The 17000-nt window shown below is 38.4% G+C and overlaps 1 protein-coding gene across 5 annotated transcripts in view; it reads right to left on the minus strand.

The window, feature by feature from the left end:
• Positions 1-16205, minus strand: part of Ift81 (intraflagellar transport 81) — a 78530-nt gene extending 62325 nt beyond the window's left edge. For 4 of the 5 annotated variants that reach the window (XM_033762448.1, XM_033762449.1, XM_010604415.2 and 1 more), the window contains exons 1-8: positions 15982-16205; positions 13532-13748; positions 12803-12906; positions 11555-11735; positions 9405-9494; positions 5436-5501; positions 5014-5124; positions 3638-3722 (exon numbers count right to left, since the gene is read on the minus strand). In XM_033762448.1, the coding sequence (XP_033618339.1) occupies positions 3638-3722; positions 5014-5124; positions 5436-5501; positions 9405-9494; positions 11555-11735; positions 12803-12906; positions 13532-13675 (781 nt within the window). In that variant the 5' untranslated portion in view covers positions 13676-13748; positions 15982-16205. Of the gene's footprint in view, positions 1-3637; positions 3723-5013; positions 5125-5435; positions 5502-9404; positions 9495-11554; positions 11736-12802; positions 12907-13531; positions 13749-15386; positions 15513-15981 lie in introns of those variants that run through there. The other variant, XM_010604416.3, reaches the window with a different exon arrangement.
• Positions 16206-17000: the final 795 nt, after the last annotated feature.

Genomic DNA, 17000 nt, shown 5'->3' on the forward strand with positions numbered 1-17000 from the left:
AAAATTTTTTTTTTTTTTTTTTTTGGTACTAGGGAATCAAATTCTGGACCTTGTGCTTGCGAGGCAGGTGGTGGAACCAGGTGAGCTAAATCCCCCCCCTTAAAATTCTTTTTCTGCATAAAAATGTTTCAAATTTAGAAAAAACAAACTAGTCCCGTGAAGTGGTACATGCCTGTGATCCCAGCACTCAGGAGACTGAGGCAGGAGGATGGCTACAAGTTCAAGGCCAGACAGGGCTACCTATCTCAAAACCACAACAACAACAAAAAGACAAACTAATCTATAATGACAGCAGATTAAAGGTTAGCTGCAGATGAAGAAAAAGCAGGAGTTAAGAATTACAAAGTGGCATTCCTGAGTTCAAACCCTGGTACCAAAAACAAAGAAAGTGGCACAAGGAAACACATGGGGGGTGATAGATACATTCATTATCTTTCAAATATGCCAATAGCTTCATCAGTGAATACCTATGTCAAAACTTGCCAAGAATATACTTTAAATATGTTATTTTATTATGTCAGTTTTACCTTGACAAAACTATTTTAAAAAATACAGAGCTTCCATCAATTTTAGGTTCTCTTAAAAAATCTAACTTGGACTCTGAAACTAGTCTTAGGTTTCCTGCAGAGTCTTTAAAAATATCTTTAAATGGGCCAGGGATTTAGCTGTGGTTCCACCACCTGCCTTGCAAGTGCAAGGATCCAAGTTCGATCCCCAGTATCAAATATATATATTTATATATATCTTTTAAAATCCTGGAGAAATTAAATAGAAAGAAACTAAGATCACAGTAAACTTTATTATCAAAAAGCCTTCTGAAACATCTCACTGATCCTGCATAACTGAATGAATGGCTTCTCAATCTCATGGATGTATGCAGTGTATGTTTTATAATATGGCTATTACTCTACAAAATCATAAACTACAATGTCACACTAAAACTATTTTTAGGTTATTTAATAGGAAGACACTTCATATGCCATTTTTGTCACAAAAAATTTAGATGAACCTTATTAAACTCAACGCCTGAATCAATTAAACATCTGCTAATTTACTCTTTTCCCAGGCTGCCAAACACAATCCTTATGATGTTTGTTTCCCAGAAAGACATTAACAAAGCAAGAACTTCTTAATATCCTGCTTCTTACTCTCTCTCCATCCACAAAATACAGGTATCACACCCCAAAAAAATCTTATTTTAATCTGTATTTTCTGCCATTTTTTTCTTACTTGCTTCCCAGGCCTGTGGGAAAGATTTTTTTCTCCTGAGAGTTAACCCTCAACTCCCAACTCCTTACAGAATATTTATTAAGTAGGTTGATACACAGCTTGCCTGTTGGGGTTTTTTTGTTTTTGTTTTTTGCTGTACCAGGGATTGAACTCAGGATCTTGAGCTTGCAAGGCAGACACTGAGCTAAATCACCAGCCCTGGTATTCATTTTTTTTTTTTTTATGATTGATGTTATTTATTTAATGTACTCCTCAGTTGCTCCCTGGTATTAATTTTTAAATGACTGTAATTTAAAAGAAGATTCATCTGAATTATTTATAGCGAACATGTAAAGCAACCCTGTATCAATTCCAAAGAACATAAATTAAACAGATATATACACAGTATTCTAAAATTATAGACAAAATTCTCTTGTGTTAAAACTAACATTCTCCTGGACCAGAGATCTAGCTCAGTGGTGTAGCCCCCTGCCTTGCAAGCTCAAGGTCCTGTGTTCAATCCCCCGTACCAAAAAAACAAAACAAAACAAATAAAAAAAAAATAACTAACATTCTCCTAAAAAATAAAGACTTAATAAACTCCTGATACCTACAACCAAAAGCATACCTACTTCCAGATAGAGCACGAATCAGAATTTATGAGAGGTGAATAAGAGACTATATAGAAAGCTACAAGCTAACACACATTAACCATTCATCTTGTAAAGAGCATTGCCTTACCTTGGCTTCCTACATACCAGTCACACATACCTTATTTCCCTGATTTTTGAAGGTATTATCAATTATAAGATACCATCAACTAAACTGCAAATACCACATTAAAATGTAAGATATATTCCAATTGCAAAAACAATTAGAACAGGAAAAACATTAATGTCTAGAATTAAGAAAATACTATTTTATTGCTTTTAAATTTTGAGATGATTGACATGTAATTTCAACACCACAAAATTCACTCATTTAAGTGTACAATTCAGGCGCATGCCTATAATCCTAGCACTTAGGAGGCTGAGGCAGGAGGATCGTTATGAGTTCAAGGCCAGCCTGGACTATAATGAGTTCAAAGCCAGCCTAAACTTAAAAAAGAATTAAAGTGTACAATTCAGTAGTAGTATATTCATAGTTGTACAACAATCAGCACAATCATGGTTTTTAGTATATTCATAGTTGTTCAACAATCAGCACAATCAATTTTAGAACATTATTATCAGTCCCCAAACTCCTTAGCAACTATTTTCTACCCTCAGCTCCTCCATGACAGAGCTGTCCTCTTAGCCTGAGGCAACCAAGAATTGATTTCTATTTCTATGGATTTGCTTTCTTTGGACATTTTAGATGGAAGCCATATAATATGCGGTCTTCTGTGACTAGTTTCTTCACTCACGTTTTTCAAGTCTACCCCTGCCATCTTAAGCATGTGCTAGGACTTCACTTCTCTTGGTGGCAGAACAATATTCCACTGTGTGGATATGCTGCATTTTGTTAATCCATGCATCAGTTTAAGGACGTCGATTGTTTCTACTCTTTGGATATTACAAATAACGCTGCTAGGAACATTCACGTTCAAGTGTTTGTGTGGACATGTGTTTTAATTTCTCTTGGATATATACTTAAGAGCGAAAATGTTGGTTCACATGGTAACTCTATGTTTCACCAACTGTTTTCCAAACAACTGCATTATTAACACTCCACAAGCAATATACGAGGGCTCCAACTTCTTTCCAACACTTGAAATTGCCTATCTTTTTTATTGTGGTCATTCTATGTATCACAGACTACTTTTCAGATTACCACAGAAAGATGGATTAACTATCAGCTGTATGTCTGCACTGTGATATTTCTCCAATACAAATGAAATCTTTGTTCTGCTTTCAGTTGCTTGGTCTCCTGTCTGATGAGCAAAAACACTTTCAAAATGCCTAGGATGGGTTTGCTGGTGTAGTCTGGGCCACCGGATGGGTTCATCCTGGTGTAAGGCTCCATAAAAACAGAACCAGATACATCCACATTAGTTAGCACTATTATTCTATGAAACAAATTATGAAAAACAGTTTCAAGGGCTCTGTATCTTACTATTCTCTCTATAACCCTGACTCTAAGGCAACATTTCGTGTTTTTTTCCACAACATCCACCCTAAATACTTCATATAACCACACAGCACAGAGCCTCCCTTGCACAGTCACTATCACTACTTTCCCCTCTGAGGGAAACGCTGCAGGGGAATTTCTCTGAACACCCATGGATGCCTTCACCAGAGCACCACCCCCCACCTATGAAATAGTGCTCCAAAATCCTGCAGTATCACTCAAAGATAATTATTTCCCATTAATAGACTGCTTTAAAGAATATACTGATTTAGATTAATATTTTCTAAGCACCTATATCATATAAAATTTTTCTACTTACTTTCAGGCTTTGCATCCGCGGCAGCATGACGCATACTTTTCAGCTGGTTCTGTGCTCTTTGCAGTCTCTGAACTGCATGAAATAGCTTTAAAAATATAATTAGATTTACAACTTGCTTAATCTATTGAAACTTACCACTCATACAGGCAAAAAACAGAAAATACACATAATTTTTATGACATAAAGAGCTGAAAATTACTATATAAAATAAAAAATGTAACTAGTGTCTCAATACTTTTTCATATAACTTTTTAAAAAGCTTTCAGAATTTTTTTAATTCCTTGAATTTGGTGATTAAGGAAAAAATATTTGTTAAAGAAATACATGCATCCAGCTTTTCTCACTGTAACAAGGTTTTCTTAATCCTAAGAAGTGTTAACATTCGTACAGCGATGTTTCAGAACCAGACTGATGCTAAATAACTATCCAAGGCTCAGGAAATACCAGCTTACTGTTTCAGGGACTATTATGATGCCAAGTGAAGATGCCAAAGAGCTAAATATCTAAACTGTCAATTTTGTAGGAAATGAAACCACTTTGAAATATTTGTTTCATACGTAAATCTACTCAGATTTTTTTTCTTCAGTACTGGGGGTGAACCCAGGGCCTTCACTGAGCTAAACACCCAGCCCATGTTTAAATTTTATTTTTATTTTGAACAGGATCTTGTTAACTCATTAAGTTACCCACCTCAATGGGGCTTGAATTTGTGATCTTCTTGCCTCAGACTCCCAGAGTTCTGGGATTATAGGCATTCACTACCATGGCCCTACATCCTAGACAAATTTTTAATAAAATTTTAAATAATTTTTAATAAAAATATTACTTTCAAATACTTTCTAGCCTAATTATTTTATCTTTAGGCAAAGTTGAAAAATGTGGAGTGTAGGTTATTTTGAGCCTTTTCATGATTGCTTATGTGTTACTGGAGTAAATTATGGATCACACTGTGAGCAGTGGAACAAAAGGATGTTCTTAAAGTCCCAGAATCAAAGGAGCCCCTCCACAATGGCTACAAGTCTCATCAGAAGTTAATCTCACTGCTTCATATGACAGTGCTGGAACATGAGTTAAAACATAGTGTACAGATGCATAGAGTAGACAACCCAAAAGATGTGGATGCTGTTGGTACCACAGAACACTCAAAAGTATGGGTCAGGGATTTAGCTCAGTGGCACCAAGCCTGCCTTGCAAGCACAACGTCTTGAGTTCGATCCCCAGTACCAAAAAAAAAAAGAATATTCAATAGTATTCCAAGATGCTAACAAAGGGAAATGTGAAATCCTATAATTCTAAAATTATTTTTCTGCACATCTGAATGATCAGAATGAGCTATTTGTACATCCTGAGAATACTAAGTTTATGTGAATACATACCTGATTCTTTTGTTCCTGTTTCTGTTGTGCAAGACATTCTTCTCTCTCTTTTTCAACTCGAAGTTGCCTTGCTATTTTAAGCATCTGCTGGTGATTTGGAACTGTCTCCACCTACAGTGAAGGAATAAGCAGTACATGCTACTGTCAGGTTTCAGAAAAGAAATGAGTGCCCCATGTGACTCAGACATCCACTTCTCATTTCCTTGTGGTAAACAGTACTCCCTGGAGATGAAGTGAAGCTCTAGACTCCAAATCCTTGAAGGTGTTGGGCTACTGCCTGGGGAGATTCCCTTTCCCTCGATGTTATTTGAGTCCATCCTGAGATGGACACCCATTCCTCGCTTAATCTTTATTTACATTCCTAAGTCTTGCCAGTCCCTGGGATGTAGGGCCAAAGCCTACAGTACTAATTCTTGCCTTACCCTTTTCTTCAAACGTTCAACTCTCTTAATGAGCTGATCCTTTTCTTCTTCCATTGCACCGATATCCTAAAAAAAGGATGTTAAAAGCATTCTTATTCTGTAGGATTCAGACGGGATTATTATATGATTATGCATCTACCATTTTCCACATTTATAACCAAAGCAGTAAGGAATAAAGATCCTCTTTGGGATAAAGGGCATTTCTATTTTTTCTCCAGGGCTCTTTATGCAGGGTAATTTTTTTGGCAGCTTGGTATTCATGTAGAGAAGCAACTAAAGCAGGTTATAACGCAGCAAGGTAAAGCTGCCAACTAGCACATTTGTGTTCTGATTCCAAATATGGGCACATGATTTTTCAGAAATCTTCTATAATGGAAAGTGTGCAGGTCTAAATACATGAACAACAGCTGCTGACATCCCATCTGCTCTGTTAAATTCCCAACCATATATCCTGCCAATTTTGCATCAAAACTACTTTTAAGGGTATGATGTTTTCAAGACATAAATTTGTATCTGGTTTTCCAATTAACCAATTCCCTCCTGAAAAATAAAGACTTTCAAAATAAATTACCTTCTTTTTAACTAACTCCATAATATTTTACAATAAACACGAACAAATAAAATCCTTCCTAAACCTAAAAATAAAGAATATAGTGTCTCTGAAGGTAAAATGTACATGGTAGTCAAGACAGCTGAATTTGGGGAAACTTGCACTCTCACTTACTACTGGTACCAATGTATTAAAAAATAATCTAAGAAGTTATAGGATAAATATGCATTCCCTGCTAGCCCAGTAATTCCACATTAGAAGATCTGTACTAATACTCACGAAAAATCACAGATTTCTCTACAAGGATTCTCACTGATGCCAATTATATCTATAATTTGAAATCTGAGGATTGTTAAATAAACTACAGCATAATACAATGAAAGTCATTTAAAAATTACGAATGTAAAAATATTATGAAGAATGTTTAATGACATGAGGAAAGTCACGACATAACATTACTTGAAAGAAGCAAATTATAGCATTTAAATATAGTACAATACCAAGAGAAGGACTTAAATAAATTTACCAAAATGTTAGTTGCTTCTAGAGCATGGGGTTATGAGTGAATTACTTTCTACTTCTTGTTTAATCATCTTTTAAAAAAAATAAAAGAAGACAATTTATTTGAAGATGGTGAAGGGGAATGAGAGATGACAGACAGCTACTCTTGATGAGTAGGGAGAATTCCTAAGTGAACTGCTTCCTTTAACATCTTCTAAAAATTTATTCCAGCCAGACATGATGGTGCATGCCTGTAATCCCAGCACTCGGGAGGCTGAGGCAGGAGGATCACCATGAGTTCAAGGCCAGCCTGGGCCACACAGTGAATTCAAGGCCAGCCTGAACTGCATAGAGACCCTGTCTCAAAATAAATAAATAAATAAATAAATAAAATTTATTACGAAGAATATGTGTAAGAATATTTTGTTAACAGTGAATGAAATTAAAATACAGACTCTAGGTTCATTTATCATCTTTGCTTATGTGCAAGACACGACGAAGGAGCAGGCAATGGACATCACTCTTCTTCCACAGGGTGTTATAAGTATCTACTTCTTGGTCTTCCTCCCCCACTAGATCTGAGTTCATCTTTCACTTCTAATATTCAACAAACTTGTACTGAGACTCTACCACGTGTGTGATAGGCATGGGGAATCTAACAGTGAACAAGAGGTACAGGGCCGGGGATTTAGCTCAGTGGTTCTGCTGAGTGTCTCACAAGTGCAATGTCTGGAGTTCAATCCTCCATATTAAAAAAAAGAAAGAAAGAAAAGAAAAAGAGGTATAGACACAGTCCTTGTCTGCTAAAAGGTACCTGGTAAGACGGATATTAAAGTAATTGCAAATATAATGAGCACCATAAAGAAAAGAGAATTGGAGAGCCAGGAGTGGTGGCGCATGCCTGTAATCCCAGCACTCGGGAGGCTGAGGCAGGAGGATGGCTGTGAGTTCAAGACCAGCCTGGGCTACATGGTGAGTTCCAGGTCAGTCTCAACTACATGTGAGACCCTATCTCAAAAAAACAAAAAAAGGGCTGAGGATTTAGCTCAGTGGTTCCACTGCCTGACTCGCAAGTGCAGTGGACCTGCGTTTGATCCCCTGTATCAAAAAAAAAAAGAGAACTGGGAGAACCTATTAAAGGAATGAGGGAAGGCTCCCCTGGGAAAGCAACTTCTAATGTTCCTGATTTAAGGAGGATATAAATATGGCATTCATAATTCATGAATTCTAAAAATACAAAAATCCATGTAAGTTAATACAGTGTATATTTGGGGAAAAAACTTAAATTTCTAGTAAAAACATTTTTGTAAAAATATCTTCTGGAGAACATTAAGGTATGTCAAAAGTCCTAAAAGTGTTCATGTGGTTTAATAAGAAATTGATATTTCTAAAAATTTATTCTAAGGAAATAATCAGATATATGCTAAAGCTTGTATAGAAGATAATCATAGCATTATCTAGAATAACGAAGTTAAAAAATGAAAAATGTTTGAACTACAAGTGTGATCAAAATATATGGTGAATATTTAAATTTTTAAAAATTCATTACAGTAAAAGACACATTGCCATTAATCTTCTGCTAAATACTCCCCTTACTTCAAACTGACTTAGTCTGTCATTCTTGCCACTTTCTGAAGCAGTTCTAGAAGTCTTCTCTCATGTCTTTATGAGGTATGATCAAAAACACAGTGAGGGGCTAGGGATTTAGCTCAGTGGCACTGCAACTGCCTCGCAAACGCAAAGTCATGAGTTCAATCCCCAATACTAAAACCAAATAAACAAACAAAACAGTGAAGCTGGGCATGGTGGCTGGCACATGCCTGTAATCCCAGCATTCGGGAAGCTAAGGCAGAAGGATTGCCACAAGTTCAAGGCCAGCTTGAGCTACAAAGTGAGTTCAAGGCCAGCCTGGGCTACATGGTGAGACCCTGTCTCAGTAAATAAATAAATGAATAAACCAAAACAAAAAGAAAAATAATGAATGCTGTTGCCAAGGGCTACTGAGCAGAAAGGCAGGCTTATAAAAACATCATCTTCATCCACCTTATTCACCAGATCTGGCACTCTGTGACTAATGGTTCATCCCCAAAGTCAAAATGACCACAAAAGGTAAACGTTTTGAGTTCATTCAGGACATTCAAGGAGCCCTGACGTATAACTAAGGACTTCCAGAACTGCTTTGGAAAATGCCAAAAGTGGGGCCAGGGATTTAGCTCAGTGGTTCTGCCACCTACCTTGCAAGCTCAAGGGCATGAGTTTGATCCCTGGTATCAAAAAAAAAGAAAATGCCAAAAGTGATAGGATAAGTGTGTTTGAAGCAAAGGGAGGCGCATTTTGAGAGGGAATAGTGACAATGTATCTTTTACCAGAATAGCTTTTTAAAAATCATACCTTTCTTTCAATCATACCTCATATTCACACTCTGGAATATAATTTGGTGATTAAAATAATTTTTATAGAAAAATAATAAGAATATATTTTAAAAAGTAGTTATTTAAAAGGCCAGGGACATAGTTCAGTGGTGCTCGGCCTGCCTGGCAAGCAGTCCTGAGTTCAATTCCCAGTACCCGCTCAAAAAGTAAGAGCAAGATATAAATAACTGTATATAATGTGATTCCAGAGCCAATGATTTTTTTTGTTCTTTTCTGTATTTTCTATATCATATATATAAAATACATTTAACAGATAGACTCAAAATGTAATCTTTTTCAATCTCTGCTGGTGGTCTGTATAGAACTCAGTGTAAATTTTCACTATCCTCATTAATTTCGTCAATAAAGAATTACCAAGGTCTTACAAAAAAATCTGCCATTTGCTATCACCAGTCTCCACACGGTATTAAACTCATACTGAATAACTCAAAACAAAAAAGCTAAACCCATTATTATTAAAATCCAAAATTGCTTTCTATTCTTTACCCTTCTTATTTCTGCTGTAGAAAATCCAGATGTCTTGAGTTGTTCACATTCTTTATGCAAGGTTTTAAAGACTTCCATCAACTCTTCATACTAAAAGAATAAGTTAATAAATTATAAACTAGTGACTAGATCCAGGACAGTTTTCTTAACCCGGTTATTCATTAACTTACAGTAATTACTTAAATCACTGTAAGGACAGCATTAAAAACACACCCTTAAACTTTTATATGGACACAAAAAGTAGATCTGTGCAATGCGGCTGGTAAATATTCTCGCCTCACATAACCTCAGATATGTCGGCCTTCCTTCAGTCCATAGCACAGCCCACACTCTTACCTCCAGGTTCCATATCCTGTCCTCTCTGAGTACTCTAAGACTCCCACACCTTCACCTGGGTGTCTCCAGTTCTCCCTGCAGGTCTCAGCATAGACACCACTATTCTCAGAGAAGCCTTTCTGGGCCTCCACCTACCAGGGTAGCTACTTATGTCTCTCCCTCCACTAGACAGTGAGATCCAAAAGAAAAGAATCATATGCACTGCACATGCCTTTGTATCCTTGGAGCTGCACAATGTATAATCCACATAAACTTCCAACAGAGTCACCTGATGAATGGAAGAAATCACACCTATTACTATTTTTTTTCAGAATAGTAGTTTTGGGCTGGAATGTAGCTCAGTGGATGAGTACTGGCATGCATGAGAACCTGGTTTGACCCAAGCACCACACACAAAAATAATCTTCACTTATATCCTACATTTCTACAAGTTATTCTTTCTAAAACTCTTCAATCAGAAAGACAGGGCCGGGGATTTAGCTCAGTGGTTCCACCACCTGCCTTGCAAGTGCAAAGTCCTGAGTTCAATCCCTGGTACAAAAAACCAAAGAGGGTAGTCTCATTCTGTGGTGCTTCTCCCGTGACATCCAACATAATTATTTGCATAAGCATTGTCTCAAGAGATCAATATGAAGTCTGAGTGACTACTAGGTCTATCCAAAGAACAAAATAGAAGGATAAAAACATTCAGCGAATTCTTTTGATTCAATCCAAATATTGCACAACATATAAAAACAATTATACAAAATCATGGAGAAAACTAAAGATAGTATGTGATACTTATCTCCTCAGACCTTCCAGACAGATTAACAATTAACAGCACTGTACTCAATGTACTCAGAAGGCTGAAGCAGGAGGATCACCATGAGTTGAAGGCCACCCTGGGCTACACAGTGGGTTAAAGGCCAGCCTCAACTATATAATGAGAACTTGTCTCATAAACAGAACAAAAATTCACAACAAACTGACACAAATGAGTATAAGTGTTATAAAATAAAGTACAAAACAATAGCCAAAGGCACTTTTTAAAAAAAATCAGTTCTCTAAAATCTGGTTTCTCTCTGTAGTCTATGAAAGCAACATGCCTTGGGACTCTAGGACCAGGAGTCAGACAAGCCAGAATCCTCAGCAGTCAAGAGTTTTAAAACTTGAGGTCAAAACACAATGTTTCTGTAAAACTCTGAGAAAAATGCATTGAGACTTCAAACTCCCAGACTTATTTCTATCCCATTTGAGGCTGCAAGCCTGGTTTCTTTGCCTACTTCCTCACAGGGCTCACAGGTTCCAAATGGCCCAGGATGGTGCTGCTTTACACATAGCAGATGGCTTCTCTCTAACTTGAATGACAAACCATAGTTACCTTACTGATCAGCAAAGTGCTTGCAGCCTCAAGCCCAGGATCTTGCCAACCCACACCTGCTAACCAAAAAGGTATTTATTCTAAGCCGGGCATGGGGGTGCGCACCTGTAATCCCGGCACTTGGGAGGCTGAGGCAGGAGGATCGCTAAGTTCAAGACCAGCCTGAGACAAACAGTGAGTTCAAGACCAGCCTGAACTACAAAGCAAATCCCTGCCTCAAAATAAATAAATAGGTATTCTAAAGCCTTAACTTCAGGTTTTTTATTCCTAGCCACATACTCCATGTCACTAAAGTGGTATTTGTGTGCAACAGTCATTATTTGAAGATATGACCACAGTTCACCATGAGCTGAAATTGTTTTACCTTCTGGGGTCGCCTGGAACTTGACATAGCAATTAAAAGGAGATAAACATGTATTTGGTGGTTTCAAAATGCCACTTATATATGGTATACCTGTTTATTGGTGTCAGCCACAATTTCATCCTGAAGAAATTCACTTGGTACTTCCAGTTTTATTAAAAATCGAGCTAAATATGCTCTTTTCTTCAGCTCATTAGTCCTCTGAAGAAGCCAGTGAAGCACTGGGTAAACTACAGGTTTACTTCCAATCACCAAACCCTGACGGAAGGTACTCCTAAAAAAAGAAATACACACACACACACACACACACACACACACACACACACTCTGATCAGTAAAACTGGAAAAGAGAGTCTTTGGCTCAAAATATGATATACAATGTCCTGATTGCTTCCTAAAACTAATTTTAAAAGATAAACTTAAAAAATAAAATTGACTTATTCTTAAGTCAATCTTAAATTAATTAGAAATTTAGAAAAATTAGGCCCTTGATATATCATTGTGGTATCCAAGGAAGTTACACTGAAACCATTAATTGGCATAGTCAGCCTTAATACTTAATCGGGCAGTGTTTAAGTTACTTTTATCTAGTGTGACAGAAATGTGATAAAATAGTATTTAACTTTTTTTGGTGAGGGGAAAGAACTGGTCCACTTAAGACTGCAGCATGGCAAAGCAATAAAAGATTTAAGACTATTTCATTTTCTCTGTTTTTGTTTTTCTTAGTTAAGAGTCTCACTATATAGTCTAGGCTGGCCTCGAACTTACTATGTAGCTCAGGCTACTCCAACTCCCAGCAATGTTCCTTCCTCAGCCTCCTGAGATTAAAGTGTGGGACACCATACCTGGCTTGAGACTATTCTGAAATTCACCACCAGGAATGCAGGTATTGCCTAAAAAGACTGATTATAGTATATGAAGATTGGCCACGAAAACATGCTTTTTTAAATTCTTGTTTTTTGTGACACTAGGAATTGAACCCAAGAAAAGCTAAGCTACATCCCCAGGCATTTTTCAATTTTTCCTTTGAGGCAAAGCTATGCTAAATTGCTCAGGCTAGCCTCAAACTTGTAATCCTCTTGCTTCATCCGCTCAAATACAGTAGCTAGGATTGTATGTATTTGCCACCATGCCCAGTTAAGCATGATTTTAAGAAGGCAATACGTGTGGCCGGGCGTGGTGGCACACGCCTGTAATCCTAGCACTCAGGAGGCTGAGGCAGGAGGATCGCTGTGAGTTGGGGACCAGCCTGGGCTACATAGTGAGTTCCAGATCAGTCTCAACTACATAGTCTCAAAAAACCAAAAAAACAAAGAAGGCAATATGTGAGCAGATTCTTACACGTCTGTGGCATTTCCCGGAGGCTTGTATTTAAGGATACCAAGAAGGCTGAACATGCGTTTGGCTGTCTGTTCTGGCATCTCCTCTCTGATATCAACAACTTGCTAACAAATAAAGAAATTGAAAAATATGTCATTGTTGTATATCTAACAAAAAACAATATTGAAACTCAATGACAAAATTGTTTTGCTAGGGCATAACAGGCACAATGGCCTCTGCATAACCATATTAAGTATGGTGACCCCAGATTCCAAGTGAGGAAGCATACAAGTCTGATCAGGATTCATATTAAGAATGTTAACCTTAAAAAAAAGTCTCCAGCTGGAAAATCCAGTGTGTGAGAGACATGAGCTAACTTGAAATACAATAAAGCCTTTTGTAAAAGCACTTTCATTACAGGTCCAAATTTATGTCTGGAAGGAAAGTAGTTTCTAAATAAAGTGCAAGGTGGTAACTTAATTTTGGGATTAGCAGAGAAACCTTAAAGATCATTTACTATTATTTTATAGACATGGAAAATAAGGCCTAGAGATGTTAAATAATTTCCAAAAGATACACAACTACTTAAAAGCAGAAACTTGCTGTCTTACCTTATTTTAAATTTTTATTTATTTATTTTTGATAGCAGGGATTGAACTCAGGACCTTGCACTTGCAAGGCAGGCGTAGTGCCACTAAGCTAAATCCCCAGCCCCCACTACCCTCTTGTTTACAAAGAGAAAACTCTTACCTTTGGGTCAATCTCAGCCAGAACATCATTAAGAACTTGTAATAGTTGCATTGGGTCCAGGGAATCAAAGGTAATTAAATTATAGTTCTTCTTAAAAGGCTCCTTATTGAGATTGTCCACAATGAATTTGATTTGATCACTCATAATTGGATTTTACAACTTAAAAATTGGAGGATATAATTTTTTTTATAATTCCTCAATATTGGTAGCAAAAGTTCTGAGGAAAAATCAGAATTAAGTTTGTAAGAAACAGGCATGAAAGTTATAATTCTTCATGGCATATAAAATGCTATGAAAAACGCTTATTTCATTGGAAGAAATCAGAGTGTGAGGATTCTATATATATGAAGATTTTATTATAAAAGCTGCAGTATGTTTTTCAAATTTAACATCAAATGTTTTTGTATGTGCCTCAAATGTAACAGCAAACACCTGAATTAACACAGAGAAATGAATAATAAATCCCACTACATTAATACCTCTCCAACCTAGCTCCACAATTTCCACACTGGGGTTAAACATTTGACTGCCAACATGCTTCTACTTTGTTTGATTTCTAATTAACAGCTCACATTTAAAACTCTGAAATTTTTTATAATAAAATCTAGGTATCTGATTTCCCTTGAAAATCAGACCTGGACACCCCAGGCCCACATTCACGCTTGGTCCCAACAACGGAAGCTGCGTAGAGGACTGCACACTTTGAGTATGCATTCTTCGGTGCTCTTCTGGTTTTCACCAAGCACTGTTCAGTTTGTTACCAACGTAGCCTGGTAGGCAGCAACTCGGCCACCCTGAGTAATTCAGGCCTTCACTTCCTTCTGCAAGTCTCCAGTTTTCTGGTCTACACCTCTCCCCATTCCTAATTACTCCTAGTCTTCTCGTTACATACAAAATAAAGTCCAACCTTCTTGGATTTTCACACTTTCATAATCTAGCTCAAACTTTCTCATCTTTATTTCCAAACTGTCGCCTTTCACCCTTTCAAATTTCAGCCCACTGAAATAATCCCTGCTCCCTTCAATTAATGCTATTTTTTCTGTCTAAAATGACTTCTCTCCCTAACCCCCAACAAAGCAAATCTCAACCACTTTTAAGCCCTGCTCATCAAAATTTCAAGTTCCTCATAAGCAAAGGGTCCACAAAGGGTGTAAAGCAATGACTTTTTCCACTAAACTGACTGAACGTGTTCACAGGCCCGAGGCCAGAAAAAAACGGAAGCTTTAGTCTAAAGGAAATCGGGCTGGGGTAGTAAGAAAGATCCTGTTTAAAAAACTGAATATCTGATTTCCTAACTCCTGAAACAGCTTTACCATGGTAAATAGCTTTAACATAAGCAATTAAAAAATGAACTGGAAAAAAAAGGAGACTGAAGAAAAAATTATTTCAATGCCACAAAATGGACAGATGCTATTTTACTCATGACATGCTCCAGTGACAAACATCTTGCTTTGAAATGTATTTTTTTAAAAATGGGTGAGTGGAACTGAGTATTTAGAAAACACCAAAATGTAAAGATTATCATTTCCCTATATCAATGATAAAATTATGAACAAATAATTAAAACTCTAAAAAGGTAAGTCAAAAGAAGATAGGATAACCATTCTGGTTTACAAAGCTGAGGTTTCCTTTAAGCTGTAAAAGGAAAACCTTTACACGAGTAAAAATCCACATTGGAGGTACCGAGTTTTCCACTATTAAAAGCATCTGAAAGAAAAGTCTCACATAACCTTCACACAAGTATATATTTAATTTTAAACGATTCAGAAATTATCGATCTATTTCCCCCTCCCTCTAAAACAAACAAACCAAAAATAAAATAAAATAGAATCTATATCCATGACTAAAACGTTACCAGGAAGGGAAAAGAAATTAGCTGGGCTTCCCCCACCCCTGGTCGCCCAGCAGCTTTGCAATGGTGTCCGCTGAGGGCCAGGATGCTCTACACAGGTAGGCTGCCCATGCCCAGCGGGCTCTGCGCTCCAAAATTAGCGAAAGCAATTACTCTTCCTCTCGCAGCGCACCGTGGCCACGCTAGCGCACGAGCACTCATCCACAAAGGCACCCGAGGGGCGGGGGGAAGAATTAAAACCAGGGCGTGCGTTTTATCTGGCACAACTCGGGACAGCACCGACGGCGCCCGGGTCCTGGGCTGGCACAAGCGCAGACCCGCAGCCTCCTGGGAGTTCCAGAAATAGAGTCCCGAGCCCGGGGGAGGGGAAGGGGGAGGGGTCCCCACCGCCAACCAGGCCCCTGGCACGGGGCTGCGCCGGGCTCCCAACCGCCCATCCCACGGCGGATCGGCCCGCATCCCGGCCTGGCCCAGCAGGGGCCGGACCCTGGATGGGGCGACTGAACCGCTACGCCACCGCCTCGTGCAACTCGGGGGCGGGGGTTCGCTCCCGAGTCAGGGTTTGGGGGAGTTTCCGACCGCGAGCTGGCGAGGTTACCTCAAATTCTCCTCACGAAATCACATCCCCACCCCCACCCAGGAGGCACCCGCGCTCTTGCTTGATCCTAGAGTCTGCTCCCTGGTTGCTAGGCTGCAGCCATACGTCACTTCCGGCAGTTGGGTCGCCGTCTCCGCCCACGCGCGAATTGAATTCCCAGGTTCTGAGGCCCTGTCAGATCCCAGAGACTTTGGGGATGTGCCCCTGATTTAGGTGAGACAGTTACACTCTGGAACATCTGTCCAGCAGTTGCAGTTACGAAACACTCTGCATGATTAATCTATCCTAAGTGTGTTTGCTACTTCATTCATTCATTCATTCATTCACCAAACGTGGGCAATGACTTCTTCCTTTAACACAGGGCCTTTGGGGTTTGGGATGAGGAAGTGTTGAGCCCTGGCTTCAAATATAGGTTTTTGATGTAAGTATCTCCAAACTAGGTTATGCATAGGAACAGTTGGAGAGTCTGGCAGGATTAAAAGGAGACGCATTCATCATTGAGATTTCAGCTTCTGTGTCACATTATTGGGCCATGGTGCCTGGAGTGGGAATTAATTTTTTTCAATCCAGTAAATTTTTTTAATATGCTGAGAGCAAGAAAAGCAAAAAAAAAAAGTAAATGACTTAAAGCTCCACTTGGCCTCTGAGAAGCTATCGATCATACAGAGAAATATCTGATGTCACCCTTGTCTTTGTAAGGGTCGCACCCTGGACGGTTTACAGGGAGGTCTTCATGCCTACATCACTGATGATGTTTGGAAGTTACCAGGACAGAGACCCCAAAACTGCACTGGCTTGTGCGGGGGAGGCCTTAGTTGGTGAATAGTATTTTGAGCCTTTTCCTTATTATACTGGAGATCATTGTACTTTGGTGATATCAGGTGGCAATGAAAACAAGAAAAACAAAACAAAACATATTCCTCTGACTCTGAAAAGAGTCGACTGCTCCAACATCTTAGGGGAAACCAGCTACAGATAATAGCACCAGAGTTACAACGACTCAAAAATAATGAATTATA

The sequence above is a fragment of the Fukomys damarensis genome, unplaced genomic scaffold (genome assembly GCF_012274545.1).
Source record: "Fukomys damarensis isolate Sample0158 unplaced genomic scaffold, DMR_v1.0_HiC HiC_scaffold_12, whole genome shotgun sequence".
In the NCBI taxonomy this organism is placed as follows: Eukaryota; Metazoa; Chordata; class Mammalia; order Rodentia; family Bathyergidae; genus Fukomys; species Fukomys damarensis.